This window comes from Peromyscus maniculatus, chromosome 9 (genome assembly GCF_049852395.1).
Source record: "Peromyscus maniculatus bairdii isolate BWxNUB_F1_BW_parent chromosome 9, HU_Pman_BW_mat_3.1, whole genome shotgun sequence".
Taxonomy (NCBI): Eukaryota; Metazoa; Chordata; class Mammalia; order Rodentia; family Cricetidae; genus Peromyscus; species Peromyscus maniculatus.
The window spans coordinates 8,714,859-8,731,133 of NC_134860.1; the positions used below are offsets into that span (position 1 = coordinate 8,714,859).

The 16,275-nt window shown below is 38.2% G+C and overlaps 1 protein-coding gene across 6 annotated transcripts in view; it reads left to right on the plus strand.

The window, feature by feature from the left end:
* Parg (poly(ADP-ribose) glycohydrolase) overlaps positions 1 to 16,275 on the plus strand; it is a 114,008-nt gene that overhangs the window by 59,593 nt on the left and 38,140 nt on the right. For all 6 annotated transcript variants that reach the window (XM_015995646.3, XM_015995645.3, XM_006976729.3 and 3 more), the window contains exons 10-12: positions 1,985 to 2,064; positions 6,650 to 6,710; positions 11,251 to 11,326. In XM_015995646.3, coding sequence (XP_015851132.1) covers positions 1,985 to 2,064; positions 6,650 to 6,710; positions 11,251 to 11,326 — 217 coding nt within the window. The remainder of the gene's footprint in view (positions 1 to 1,984; positions 2,065 to 6,649; positions 6,711 to 11,250; positions 11,327 to 16,275) is intronic.

The window sequence follows — 16,275 nt, forward strand, 5'->3', positions numbered from 1 at the left end:
TCTGTAATGATAATAATAGCAATATAATGTTCAAGAAAAGTCCATATTGCCAGGATAATACGTCTGTGATCCCAGGGACCTCCTAAGGTTAATAATTTGCGATTATGGTTATAAAGTATGAGGGCTTTTATGTGATTTCCAAGTAGCTGACCATATACGAGACATCTTTCCTTATGGGGAAATTACTCATTAAGGGCAATACTCACTTTCTCCTCTTTCTGTAATAGTCATATTAAAGAACTTCTCCCCTTAGTTGAATTGTATAGTACATCAGTTCATGGCTGTGTTTTCTATTATACTCCTTTCTTCTGTTAAGTAGTAATTTTAGAAAAGGATTTTGCGTAGAGGCCAAGGTATTCATTTAGTAAATCATATTTATTGATAAAGGATGTTTAATTAAACTACCACATGACTGTTTCATTTAAACAGACTTTGTTCTAGTTGACATATTACAGAAGAGACCAAGCCTAAACCTTCATTTTTTACAGTCTCTTTTTTAGCTGCCAGCTAGATTTAAGCATGTTTGTATTAATCTTCTAGGTACTGTTAAACTATTTTTTAAAGTAGAGCATACAGTATTGGCATTCCTCTTAAGTGATGGTCATACACATTGTTTCTCTAGAAGTTGACTTGAATTCAGATCCTTCTACATAGAATCCTTGGCTGTATTTTGTTCCATTTTCTAAGTCACTTTAGTTGCAGGATTGTCTGTGAATTGCCCCTTTCTACATTCTTACATAAGATTGTTCTTCTAGTCATGAAAAATGGTACCCATTTTACCACTTACTAAAGAAGACTTTTACTTGAAGGCTTTCTGGATATAAAGGCAGAATATATGACTCGGGGCAGAAAATGTTCATTATTTATAGTCACTGAATCTTCGCATGCTTTTTAAATGCCTTTGGAAAGCTAGGTCTTATGCTCAAAAGTGTGCTTTTGTGTGAAATCTATAATGAACTACTTACCCAGGTCATGTGCTTCTAAAGCCCTGCATTTCTTTCCTCTGGATAAATTGCATTAAGTGTTAACAATAACAATGCCATGCCATTACAAAGAAAACAGAATCAAACGGTGCAGATCGAGGTTGTGGATATTGGGCAGCACAGAGAAGGCTTGGCTTTTGTTACCAAGCAAAGGATCTGCATTAACTCAGACTGCTGTAAAAACAGCACAGGCTCAGTGGCTCCAACGACCAAGGTTATTTTTTGACAGTTTTGGGGGCTAGACGTTCCAGGTCAAGTGGGGGTGATTGAGTGTGAGGTGAGAGTTCCTCATGTCTTACAGACCATGTCTTCTCACTGTCTCACTCGCTGCCTCTGCTTCATAGGAACATAATCCTGTAAGGCTTAGCCTTCTCATCTGACCTCACATAGCCTGCTCCACAGCCTCACAGGCAGGCCTTATCTCAAAATAGAACCTTGTTGAGATTTTGTATTCAACCCAGGATTATTAGGAAGACAGAAACATCCAGTCCAGAACAGGATCTATTTAATTACCAAAGACTGCTCATTCAGTCCCAATGTCTTGTCACAGCTGTCTGTGTCTTGACTCTCATACTTCCCTCACTTTGTTACAAATACTCAGGATGAGGACTTTTCTGAGATACCCTTTGTTTAAGTACATAACTAAATACTATGCATTATATTATGCATAATAAATATAGTATGTATTATAAAGTGTACTTGCCATGAAGACATTAGCTATCTGGCCCTAACTGACACTGGGTACAAGACAGTGCCTTGTTTGGGCTGGAGGAATGGGTGGAAGGAGAGCAGTACTGTTGACTCAGCTACCTTTTCAGGAGCCTGGTTCCAGGCAGGGTGAGTCCTCTCTAGATGCCCTTTGGATCCACATCAGCTTTCTGGCTCTCCAGAGTCCCAGGACTGATTCTGGAAGAATTTGGTTTTAATATTTGATTAAAAATAGATACTTGGTCTTTGTAACTACAAAAGCATTTAACCCTTGTACTTCTGGCCTCTTTCAGGTTGTTTGAAGGACGTTCATCAAGGAAACCAGAGAAACTGAAAACACTCTTTTGCTACTTCCGAAGAGTCACAGAGAAAAGTAAATTCCTTTCATTTGTAACTATAATTTTCCTTGCTGGTGATGAAAATTCAAATCAAATAATCTGAGAAATATTTTGTATTTTGAAGTATATTTGCTTGTTTAAGCACATTTAGACAATAATGCTTTAATATAATATCCTAGATTTATACCGTTTATGTATAGACATAAATGTGTACTGCAATATCTGAAATTAGAACTTTGTACTTTGAAATACATACCCAAGGGTTGTTGTAACTCTAAATGACTTTCAAAAGAAAGGACAATGACCAGAAAATACCTTTAGGATGCTTTTTACTTAAAGAAGCATTGGCTAGCTTACTTTTTATAGATAAAGTAATTTGTTTTTCCTCTCCTTGTTCCTGCCCCACTGTCCTGGTTTGTGACCATGATAAACACAGTGACAAAAAGTAGCTTGGGGTGAAGGTTACTTTAGCTTACACTTTCAGGTCATGGTTCATCGTAAAGGGAAGTCCAGGCAGGAATTGAAGCAGGAACTGAAGCAGACACCATGGTCGATCCCTGCTTACTGGCTCAGCTTCTTACGCAGCTCAGGCCCAGCTGCCCAGGCACGGTACTGGCCAAAGTAGGCTGGGCCCTTCTAATCAGTCATCAAGCAAAATAGTGTCTCACAGACATGGTGACAGACCAGTTTGATCTGGACAATTCCCTAACTGAGATTCCTTCTCCCAAGGCAACTCTAGTTTGTGTCAACATCTCCTAAGCCCTACATAGAGTTTTTATGAGACTGAGTCACACTTAGTGTAGACATGTCTGTCTTCCTCTGTGGGACCTTACTATCACTTTCCCCAAAGCAGAGTCTCATCTGTGAGGCAGAAGCATGATTATAATTACCTCATAGGGTAATTGCATATATTAAGCAAGAAGATACATACTTAATATGTTAACTATTACCAGTAGGTAGACTTTCCTACAAGGTACAGGAAAGCCAGAAGACTTGCTGAGTAAGTCAGGTCTAGTGTGGTCAAGTGAGATGAGCTTTTGTCCTTTCTGGGCCTCCAGCTTGGAGGATTGTCTTCAGTATCATCTCGAAATCCTTCTAAGGTCATTTACCCCTTTAAATACAGTATTGCTAAATATTGGTCAAACTTTTAGAAAGAAGTCTGGTGAAGAAGATTTTGATGTTTAAGGAGAAAACTATGTTCTTAATAAAATAGTATTTATAGCTTACTTAATTTAATTTTGCACCCTATACTGAAAGAAATGTTACAGAGGATGCAGGGTTGTTCAGGCTTATAAGAAACACAACTAAATTAGAATTTATAATGATTTGTTAAAAATGTGACCTTTGGGTTGGGGAGTTGGTCAAGTGCTGGCCAGGACCTTAGGTTGATTCCCTAGAACCCATGTGAAAAAAAGCCAGGTGTGATGGTGGGCACTTGTAATTTCTGCATTGAAAGAACAGAGACAGGCTATTCCCTGTCTTCTCTGGCCAGCCAGCCTAACCTACTTGACAAGCAACCAATCCAGCCTACTAGGCCAGTGAGAGACCCTGTCTTAAATAAGTAAATGGGTGAATGAATGAATGAATGAATGAATGAATGAATGAATGAATGAATAGAAGTTGGCAGTGCCTGAGGAATACCCTAACATTCTCTGGCTTACACACACACACACACACACACACACACACACACACACACACACACACACACGTAACTGTTGAGGTAGGGTCTCATTGTGTAGCACAGGCTAGCCTTGAATTCCTATCCCCACCTTTAAGTACTAGAATTACAATTATGTAATCCAATGTAGTATCAAGCTACTAATTTTTTTTGTTTGTTTGTTTGTTTGTTTGTTTTTTTTTTGTTTTGTTTTGTTTTTCAAGACAGAGTTTCTCTGTGAAGCTTTACGCCTTTCCTGGAACTTGCTTTGGAGACCAGGCTAGCCTCGAACTCACAGAGATCCACCTGGCTCTGCCTCCCCAGTGCTGGGATTAAAGGCATGCACCACCAGCGCTACTAATTATTTTTACTAACATGTTTTAGATATAAATAAGTTATTGAAAGTTGACTTTTCTATTTTGAGAGTCAAATCATATAATTCTTTTCTAAAAGCTAATTTGCTTTTCTAAGTTTTAAGACTTCATTTACTTTGAGGAAAATTTTAAAAGCTTTTGTTTGTTTAACTTGAAATATATAAACCCTCTTATGTGGTGGTAATCTAATTGTACTGAAATGTGATTTTGATTGTATGTTAATAAATAAAGTTGCCCGGGGGTCAGAGCTATTAGAGCCATAGCAAGAGTGTGGCGGTGGTGGTACACGCCTTTAATCCCATAGATCTCTGTGTGTTCAGGGATATAGCCAGCATTGGAGACATATGCCTTTAAGACCTAGGGGGCTGTACATTCAGACAGTGATGAGGCAGTCACGTGTTTGGGTTTACAACCAATGAGAAGGCAGAACAAAATACTTTAAATAGACGAACAGACAGGAAATAGAGCCCTCATTCGGGAAGCTGGGACACCGCAGGCGGAAGGGTGAGATTTTAGCTCTGAGCTCTGACCTCTCGGCTTTCTCTTTTGCATTGTTTCTGTGTTTCTTATTTAATAAGACGGTTGGTTACATCTATACTCTTAAGCTTTGGAACTTAGATTAAAGAAATTATATATAAATAAATTTATATTAACAAAAGTTGCTTCTTTCTTGCCCCTCCCCCACTATGCATAGTAATTTACTTTTCTGTCAAAATACAGCGCAGTGTTACTCTAGGTCTTGATGTGACTCTGGTGAAGGAAAAAATATGGAGGGGAATGAAAGCTTATAGTAGAGTTTCTGGAGTCTACTGTATAGAGACTTCAGAAATTGGTTTAAAGTACCGTATTGCATTAAACTCCAAGACACCATAGATGGTAGGGAGTTCCATCACATTATGTATGTGTGTATATATAAAGGAGAAACACTACATGTTTCTAAGAAGACACTCAGAAATGGGAGACTGTCATAGGTGAGCTGTCACACAGAACTGGCACCCCAAACATCTGTGGTCTTAGTCACGGGTAAAGGAGAAGTCAACCTGGCTATGCAGAAAGGAGATAGTAGAAATGTAGACATCTCTACTGTGACTCTGGATAGAGGAGAGGGAGAAGCTCTGAGAATTTGAACCGTAAGCCTCGAGTACCAGGCCTGCAATCCTGCCACCAGTGTGGTCTGCAAAGGCCTGCAGCAGGACTTAATCCAGTGTCCTGTCAGTGGAGCCTCAAGGTGACTGTTAAAGCAGACGCCAATCTTTTCTGGCAAGGCTGTATTTTAATCCAGACCCACGCCTCAGTAGCTCCACTATAAAATGGTATGCTAGTTTCAGAAACTTAATATATGAAAGAAACAAAACCAAAACATGGCTTTAGAATGGATAAGATGTAATTCTAGCAAGATGTACTAGTCTTCTGAATTGAAGTGTCTTATATAGCTTCAGAAATAAAGATTGTTATAGGTTAAAGATTTCAAACTCGATGACTTAGACATGCTCTCAAGAAGTATTCCTGTTTCTATCAGGATAGCCATGTCATTCACTCTCCCATTCTCGTCCTTCTCCTGCCTTCCTGCAGTGTTTTTATCACTTTCCCTTTGTCTCTACTATGTGTGAGTGACATTTAATGACCTCATTTCTCTGCTGAGTAATTGAATGATAAGCTAGACATTGCTTTCATATGTACATTGCTTCTCTTGTGTGTGGATTATTTGATTTCTTGTGAATTTTAAGTATGCTGTGCATTTGTCTTAAATAATCTAAAGGCTATTTTACTATCTGTATTAACAAAACGTCCTGGCTCTGATACTGCTGCCCTCTATGTTTGAGTTGTTCTGTGTGTTACTGGGAGTACAGAAAGGCAGAACTGCCCACAGAATGAAAGGATGAAGTTACTGCTGACCTTCCACTGGACGCAGCACCATCACCACTAATAGTCTCTGACAGCTCTTTCTTATGCTTAAGAGCCTTTTCCCCCAGAAGACAGCAGACATGTCATCAGCCTTTTAGCTTGTTCTTTGGTCTAAAGCACACAAATTACTTCTGGCCAGCTGTCTTATTTTTTGCTTTTGACTAAAAAACAAAATAAAACAAAAAAACACACAGTAAATCTAGCCAAAATTTTTTTTCCAAAATTATTGACTACATTAGTAATATTTAATTTTGATCTTTTTGAGTCTCTAATTTCTTTAAAAACAGATCATCTTTTCCCCTAAATTCTTCCTTTTCAGTTTTTAAAGCACCACCATCACCAAAAAATACCAGCTCTCAAATCATACTATTGTACTGTTATTTGTAGTTTTATTTAGTGAAGGATTATTGTTTCATAGAAGGCGATCCTGATATTAAGAAAGTAGCATTTTCTTAGTCCTTATTTTGACCTCTGTATCCAAGGACTCCCCCGTCTGCAAGTTCAGTGTGTAACAGAATTAACACCAACCTGCTTCAACCCCAGCACTGGGAATGCAGACATACGCCTCTGTTCCTGGTTCTACTTAGTTTTCAGGTGCTGTTAGTCAGATTGTTTTGTTCAGTATATGTCAAATTAAAATTTAATACTTTGTATGTTTGTTCTCTTTTATGACTTTTTTAGAACCTACTGGATTGGTGACATTTACAAGACAAAGTCTTGAAGATTTTCCAGAATGGGAAAGGTAATAATAAAAATAATGATCAAGCTAAGTGGTGGTAGCACACAGCTTTAATACCAGCACTCAGGAGGCAGAGGCAGGTGGATCTCTGTGGCGCTCCAGGCCAGCCTGGTCTACAGAGAGAGCTCCAGGACAGCCAGAGCTACACAGAGGAACCCTGTCTTGAAAAACCAAAAAACAAAAAATCAAAAAAACTAAAAAACATTAACCTTAGAATTACAAGGTCTGTTTGATCACAAGAGGACTTCTTTTACAGCTCTTGGAAAGATGGGCTTTCAACCTTTAATTGCCCTGCATCCAAAGAGTTTCTTCCCATAAATGACTCGTCTTGCTTCTTATTGTTAGAATGTGTCTTTTAAATAAAATTCTCATCTTTGACTTCATTTAGACCTGAAACTCGGTTGTTTAGAAATGAGAATTTTTACATATAAAGATGCTGCTATCCTGTCTCGAAAAACCAAAAAAAAAAAAAAAAAAAAAAGATGCTGCTATCAAGTGGAGCATCCATGTTCTCCCTGACACCCATGCAGTCAAATGTTTATATTTTAATGGACAACTGTTTTGGAATTGGTAGATCAGGAATTTTGAGGTTTGATTTTTTTTTTTTTTCCACGTGTACAATTGACAGATTTTGTGGATTCCCCACGTAATACAGTTGTTCATGTTTTATCTGGAAATGCTGAGGAAAGTAATAGCCAGTCTGAGTTAATCCACATTTGTAAGATCTTTAATACTCTGAAATAGTTAATACACTTCCTAATCTAGAGCAAATTCCCAATGGTTAAAGAAATATGGGCCTGCTTTTTAAATACAGAGAAAGATATGATAACCTTTACTGTGTGCTGTTGCATGAATCCCAATTGGTCTTATAATAAAAACCTGGAGCCAGATATTGGGGTAAATGCTGAAAGATCAGAAAGAGAAAGGAACGAGCCACAGCCACTTCTCAACTTACCAGCTCCTCACCGGAAAGGGGGAGATCATCAGACTTGAATGCCTCTGAGATCCTGTCTCCTCCCACCTTATATTCCTTTCTCCAGCCAGCCATATCACTTCCTGTCTCAACCTCCCTGGTGCTAGGATTAAAGGTGTGAGCCATCACCACCTGGCTGTTTCTCTTTTAGACTAGATTAATCTCGTGTAGTCCAGGGTGGCCTTAAACTCACAGAGATCTATCTGCCTCTGCCTCCAAGTCCTAGGATTAAAGGTGTGTGCCACCACTGCCTGGCCTCTGTGGCAAACTCTGTGGCTAGCTTTATTTGTTAGAGCATACACAAAATTCCACCACAGCATGCACATTTTTGTATGTATTTCACATTAAGAAATATCTCTCTTTTCTGATGTTTTTCATAGTTTGTAATATTGTTCAGAATTAGTGAAGAAGGAGAATAACTCGTAAGGTAGTTAACTTGAAGGGACTTGTCTACCTAGGTGATGCTTTAGTCCTCACAGATGTTGTCAGAGAACTTCGGTAGGCTGAGTGCGTGATTGAAATGATTCTTAATAGAGAGCAGTGGATGGGAAAACCAACATGAACATGAAGAAGGCATGAGCCAGGAAAGAAGTGCACTTAGAACCATGGCAGTTAGAGATAAAAGCGGCCCAGGAAGCCCACTAGAGTGCCAATGACTCTACCATCCCTTCAATGGATGGAGACCAGACAGGCTCATTGATGAGAAAGTCATCGTTTTAACACAGCCCAATCCATTCATTAGCTACTTAGTACCTAACATTGTATTTCACCAAAGTCATCTGTCTTCTTTAAGTCCCTTCCCCTATTCTTGGTTGTTTTCTTCTTACCCTACAATTAGTGAATAGGATTTGTAAAGTTCTTCAACATTTGGTCTTTTTTCATACCTTAAAATTGCTTTCTTGACCTCTACTTCTAACATTGATACAGGTTGTATACTAACTCATTTTTGGATTGTAAACTTGCCTTTGACATACCTTGATTTCATGTTTCTCTTAAAATATGTGGCCTAGAACTAAACATTCTACTGTGTCACCTGTCCAAGCTAGAGTAGAGAGCTTTCCTTTTCTCTGCTCTTCTTCTATACTGAGACACAGGAACTGAGGAATACAGTATGTTTTATTCAAGTCACTTTGGTATCAGTTTTTTCTAGATCCTTCACAGTGCTCACTAGCCTGTCACTACCGTAAAGGGCACTCAACGTCACCATGGACAGGTGGAAATGCAGACACTGGTGTGGCTGCTTTGGGAAGGGAATACAGTAACTGTCCCTATGTGAGACCTATTGTCCCTTTAACTCTGATGGGCACAACCTAACTTGGTAGTATTTCTAAGTTAATTTTACCCTATTGGTATCTTGTTTGTTTTAGTTGCTTCATGAGTGAGTTGGGGAACGTAATTACTATCGGTCTCCTAGGCTCCACAGGACCAGGAAAATTAATGCATTTACAGACAAACGACTCAGCCTGGTGGTGGTGGGGCACACCTTTAATCCCAGCACTCTGAAGGCAGAGGCAGGAGGATTTCTGTTAGTTCAAGGCCAGCCTGGTATATAGAACTTGTTTTCAGACAACCAAGGCTACACAGAGAAACACTGTCATGAAAAACATAACTAAATAAATAAATGAATGAATGAATCGATGGATGGATGGATGGATGGATGGATGGATGGATGGATGGATGGATGGATGGATAGATAGATAGATAGATAGATAGATAGATAGATAGATAGATAGATAGATAGATTGATTGATAGAGGATGAAGAAGAGATAAGGATTGTTGGTATTGCCAAGAGTATGGGACAGCATGGGAGCATGGATGTCATGAAGTTAAAGGCTTTCCTGAGTCTGTTTCTAGCATGTTCCAGGTAGCCCTTTGACATTAGCAGGCACATTTAGCCAGGCTTAGTTGATCACATAATCTATATCTTTGATTCTTGGGGCAAGAATGCAGAGTATTTGCTGAGGCTAAAAGTGGAGAACTATTAGGAGGTTAAAGGATTTGTCTGACAAACCACACTGAATTTGTAGCCATTTCCTAATTACAGTGAGAACTGGTGCACATGGTTGCCAGCTTCAGTTGTGGAGAAATGTTGCCAACCAAAGGAGTCCCCATTGACAGTTCACAGATTTCTGGAGCATGCCTAGTTGTCTTTCTTTTGTATCCTTGTAGGCAGTCTCCCTCTGAATAAAATGACTAGGAATCTAGGACCATGAAAGGAGGTTAAAACCAATCTACTTGCGTTCCATTCCCAGAACCCACATGAGGGAAGGAGAGAACCAGCTCCCACCATTGTCTTCTAACCGGTACACAAGTATTGAGTGAGCCCCCACAAACACACATGCATACAAGATAAACAAAGTACAATAAAAGTGTTACAGAATCAGACCTATAGACCTTCTACAGAAGATTATATAATCTTTTCTAAAAGCATGATATACTGTTACTTTCGATCAATGAGAGGCTACTTGGGTTCAAATCTCACTGCGTTTTATTTACTAACTTGAGTAAATCAATTAAATGCTTTCTTATTTTCTTTTCCATTTGTAAAGTGTGTGTTATTCTAAATGAGTTAATCCAAATAAAGTTTTTAGAATGGAAGTTGTATTAAATGATCTTAATTAAGCTTATCTGTCAGGCTAGAGTTTTGCCACAAATGCTTGTGGGCTCATAAAATTGGGACATTAGTAAATCTCAGCAATAAATAGCACTTCTAAATTGTGTGTGTGTGTGTGTATGTATGTGTGTATACTTTGTGTGCTTATTCATCACCTACTCAAAAACATCATAAGAGTGCTATTTAAGTGGTTGGGGATTTAGCTCAGTGGTAGAGCACTTGCCTGGCAAGCGCAAGGCCCTGGCTTCGGTCCTCAGCCCTGAAATAAAAAAATAAATAAATTAAAAAAATAAATAAATAGTACTATTTAAGTTAGCATCTATATGTTATAGTAGATATAAAATATTTATATCCTAATATAGCTTTTTTATTCAATAAGCAATTGGGGAGGTGAATCTACTAAGAAAAAAAAATAGCATCTTCAAACGTTGCTAATACAATGAAATTATCAACCTAATGTAACACAGGCCAATATCTCAGTAACCATAGTTTATGAAAAAGAAAATAATTACGCCTCCTGAGTAATTAGTTAAAATGCTAGGTTTATCTGTCAACAATGTTAATATAAAAATTCCATAGATCAGAATCCCAGTGGCACCCCTCCCTAAACAGTAGTTATCAAACTAGCAAAAATAGGGCCCATCTAAGAACTAAGCACTTGCAAACTCTAGCATCATAATAAAGTTTCATATATTTTCATTTTTGTCTTGAGAAATTTCTTAACTCAGTTTCATGTAGGGGAAAATAATATTCTTTCTCAATTTAATGCAAATATGCATATTTGAGTGAGAAAAAAATTGGGAGAATTAATACCATGATTGTTAATATTTATTTCTGGCTCTTAAGATTGATTCTTGGTAGTTTCATTTGTTTGTTTGTTTGTTCATAGTCATTTGTATTTTCAGATTTGTGTGTTGTGAATTACTTATCTAAGAAAATACTTTCTATATTCTAGATGTGAAAAACCCCTGACACGATTACATGTCACTTACGAGGGTACCATAGAAGGCAATGGCCGAGGCATGCTACAGGTAGGTAAATATCAGAAGTATATGTATATTTAAGACTTTCTTCTTGCCAGGTTTCTGACAGAAAAGGAAATGTGAAAACCTGTTTGTCTCCTAAATTGATCTAATGCAAAAAAGTATGGAGAAAAACACAGAACAGATCACGTTGACAGCTGTTATTGCCCATGTATGCTCATGTTCCTCTTATAAAAGCTTTTGACAGAAAGTCCCAAGATCTGGACAGCATCAGTCCTTTTGGTTCAGACACTGACTGTGGATTGACAGAGGACCAAGTTCCCAGGGTATGGTCTTGACAAGCTGTCAGGAGGCAATTTTGTTCTTTTCCTTTAAAGGCTTGTTTTTGGCCCAAATCACGACTAGTTTGATGTTCTTATGCCACCAAAAGCCTTGTTTGGGTATAGGAGGCAGACATCTAGGGCTGATTGATAAAACAGACTTCTTTCCCATGTATAACACTTTCAAAGCATGTGAGGTAGCTATTTGTAGTGTCTTTTCTCTATTGAAAAGCAGGTAATCCTGTCTGTTCCTTCATCCTTGCTATCAAGTTGTTACTATTACTACTTCTTTCCAAAATCTGAGAGAAATATTGATTAAGAAACTAGGCACAGTATTATGTGCCTGTAATCCTTACATTTGAGAGTCTGAGGCAAAAGCTTAATGAGGTCAAAGACATAAGTTCCAAAGTAGCTAAAGAATTGTATTCTTTCTAGAACAGTCCTTCATGAAGACGTATTTATAAGTCAAATCTAAAAAGAAGCATGCTCTGTTTCCTGTTTATTTTGGGTTCTGTAATATGGCTTCTCACTGTGTTGCTCAGGCTGATCTTGGATTCACTGTGTAATCCAAAGTGCTCTTAACCATATGATCCTTCTGTCTCTGTCTTCTGAGTGCCAGGGCTGTAGGTATGCTCCACATTGTCCAGTTATATTAGTAATTTGTCTATTCTTTATATTTGAAAAAAAGATTTAATTAATCTTATAATTTTTCTTCTACATAAGAAATTTTTCAATGTGCTTAAAAATTGTTCCAAATGAATACCATTTTTTGTTGCATTTCTTCCTTTATGCAGTTCTTTCCTGCATTAAAGTGTTGGATAAAGTGGAGGAGGCATAATGTACCTAAGAACTAAGCAAAGCTATTGCTAGTTAGCACTACAGGAATGCTGACCTCTCATTACAGAACAATTCAACAAGGAATCATTTACCAACAGTAAGGGTTGAGATTCTCCCCACTTGCCTGCAATATATTATATATGAAATGTGGGGCCTTGGTAGGTTAAAAGACTACCATAAAGGCTTCTGGCATTATTAATTGCACCTTCTACCCATTCCACATCTCTCCAGGAGATCAGGGAATATTGTATTGCAGTGCTCCGAAAGCTCATTATGCAGCGAATAAATTATATTATATTGAATGGCAACAACAAAACCTCTGTAAGGAGTGCTATCATTTCTCTCTTTTCATCAAGTCACAATGCAGAAACTGAGTAATCTGAGCAAGCCCTTTAAAGTAAGAGACTTGGAAAATGACTGACTAAAAGTAAAGAGACACTCATGTGCATGTATTCGTGTGCTGGAGCAGGTTTCCCATCTGTTATAGAGAGCCCTTTTTAAGAACTTTTGAAAGTACTAGAAGCTTCGGGTTTCTTTCTTTTTTTTTTTAATTAAACTTTTTCATTTATTTTACATACCAACCATAGTTTCCCCTTCCTCCTCTCCTCCCATTCCTTCCCCTTACCTCCCACCTACCCACCTCCCCATCCACTCCTCCTCCTCCTTCATTTAGGAAGGGGCAGGCCTTCCATGGGAGTCAACAAAGCATGGCATATCGAGTTGAGGCAGGACAAGCTCTTCCCCCTGCATCAAGACTGGGTAAGGCAACCCAGCATGGGGAATAGGTTCCCAAAAGCCAGCTCAAGTGCCAGGGACAGGTCCTGATCCCACTGCTAGGAGCCCCACAAATATACCAAACTATACAACTGTCACACGCATGTAGAGGACTTAGGTCAGACCCATGCAGGCTCCCTAGCTGTTGGTCTAGAGTCTGTGAGTTCCCATGATCTCAGGTCAGCTGTCCCTGTGGGTTGCCCTGTCATGAGCTTTACCCTCCTGGCTCGTACAATCCCTCCTCCCTCTCTTCAACAGGACTCAGTGCTTGGCTGTGGATCTCTGCATCTATTTCCATCAGTTACTGGATGAGGTGTCTCTATTGACAATTAGGGTAGTCACCAATCTGATTACAGGAGATGGCCAGTCCAGGCACCCTCTTCACTATTGCTAGGAATCTTAGCTGGGGGTCATCCTTGTGGATTCCTGGGAGTTTCTCTGGCACCAGGTTTCTCCCTAACCCCCAAATGCCACCCCACCCCTCATCAAGACATCTCTTTCATTACTCTCCCCTCTCCAACCTAAGTTGTTATTAGTGTTTTTGATCTTAGCCATTCTGACAGTTGTTAAGATGGTATCTCAAAGTTATTTTTATTTGCATTCCCCTGATAGCAAAGGATGTTGAACACTTCTTTAAGTGTATCTCGGCCATTTAAGATTCTTCTGTTGAGAATTCTCTGTTTAGATCTATAACCCATGTTTTAGTTGGATTATTTGATATTTTGCTGTCTAGTTTCTTGAGTTCTTTATATATTTTGGAGATCAGCCCTCTGTCAGATGTGGGGTTGGTGAAGATCTTTTCCCACTCTCTAGGCTGCTGTTTTGTCTTATTTACCATGTCCTTTGCCTTACAGAAGCTTTGCAGTTTTAGGAGGTCTCATTTATTGTCTATCTCAGTGTCTGTGTTACTGGTGTTATATTCAGGAAGTTGTCTCCTGTGCCAAGGCATTCAAGGCTATTTCCCACTTTCTCTTCTAGCAGGTTCAGTGTAACTGTGTTTATCTTGAGGTCTGTGATCCACTTGGGCCTGAGTTTTGTGCATGGTGACAGATATGGATCTATTTGCAGTCTTCTACATGCTGACATCCAGTTATGCCAGCACCTTTTGTTGAAGATGCTTTCTAATTTTTTATTGTATAATTTTGGCTTCTTTGTCAAAATTTGGGTATTCATAGGTGTGTGGATTTACATCTGAGACTTTGATTCAATTCCATTGGTCCATATGTCTGTTTTTATGTCAATACCATGCGTTTTTATTACTATAGCTCTATAGTAGAGCTTGAAGTCAGGAATCATGATGCCTCCAGAAGGTCCTTTATTATACAGGATTATTTTAGCTATCCAAGGTTTTTTGTTTCTCCATATAAAACTGAGTATTGTTCTTTTGAGGTCTCTGAAGAATTGTGTTGAAATTTTGATGGGGATTGCATTGAATCTGTAGATTGCTTTTTGGTAAGATTGCCATTTTTACTATGTTAATCCTACCGATCCATGAGTATGGGAAATCTTTCCATTTTCTGATCTATTCAATATAGTACTCGAAGTTCTAGCTAGAGCAATTAAGACAACAAAAAGAGATCTTTTTCTTTTTTAAGCTCTTCCTTTAACAGTGTATTTCTATGTCCACCTTTTAAGTAATGACTGTCATTGGTCTTTTTGTCAAAGAGTAAACAATAATATCATATGGTGTATTTCTCATGATTATTATCAAATAGTATACAAGTTAGATAAATCATATCTTTTATTTCAATTATGTACCTGATTCCAGTAAAAATCAAGTTATAATGATCTCAAACCCTGTTTGTATTCATAGAAATATTACAATGATGGGCTTGTAGTTAGTTTTTCACTTTTCAAATGACTGTCCATTTCATTTTTGGAATTTCTAGGTCTCTTCTCTTTCCTATACTCTACCACTTGAGGCCTAACAGTTATTCAGTAGTTATCTAGCTACCCTCTTTGCTGTTAATTTTACATACCTTCAGTGTTTTCTTGAAACTAAAACTCTGCCCTGAGTTATCTTAATAAAACACTGTTCCAACTTGCTAAATGAATCTTTACCAGAACCTCAAGATTGGAGTGAAAACCTCTCTACACCCCAGACCATCTTATCACCATCTGTAACCTCCCATGTGACGTCCTCTGCTTGCAGGAATAGTGGGGACACTGTTCATAGTCCTCCCCAGCAGTTGTTCACATGGCTTTCCATTCCCCTAGCCTGCTGGCCGACTCAGCACTGACGACTGCTTTCTTTCAAAAGCGGCGTTACCCTCCTCTGTGCTCAGCTCTGTACTTATTCCATTATTGAGATATATATGAGAAATAACTATTCTGGATTTTTCATTTCAGTAGTACTCTGGAGCACAAACCCAAATATGTGGTTTCCTATATATTCATTTCAATAATTTGTCAATAGTATGTTTCAGTATTTTCCAAGATCTTATGGATAAAAGAAGAATATGTTGCCCTTTATTAATTTTGTCTTTTCATATATTTTGCTACACATGAAAATTGGCTTCATAGTTTCATTCCACTGCTTTAGAAAATATGAACAAGATTTGGAAAGACCTCACATTTTATAATAATTGAAAAACTTCTTAGAATTTGTAATAAACTATTTTACTTGTGTGTTTGACTATGTATATATAACTTGTGTACATCTATGTAATCTAACTCTTTAGAATAATCTAAACAATCTAATTACAGACATAATCACTGTTTCGAAAACTGAAATAATGTGGCAGATTGACTTGTGTTCCTTTGAGGATCAAGACTCTTTAGTCAGGAATCAGACTCTCGTGGCGTAGAGCACTTAACCCATACCCTGAAACAGGAACAAAACTGCTGATATAGACTTACAGACTAAATTACAAATATTAATGGAGTTAAATATTTGTTCTTATATTAGATTTTTATCCATCCCCCCCCTCCCGCCATTGGGTATATTTTTGAAAATAGTTGGTAGTATTCATGCAACTTGGGACTTGGGGTTTAATTTGGAACAAAAGTTCTATCCCTTTATTCTTCCACAGAAGAAAAGTAACTACTAAAAATCTTAAATGTTTG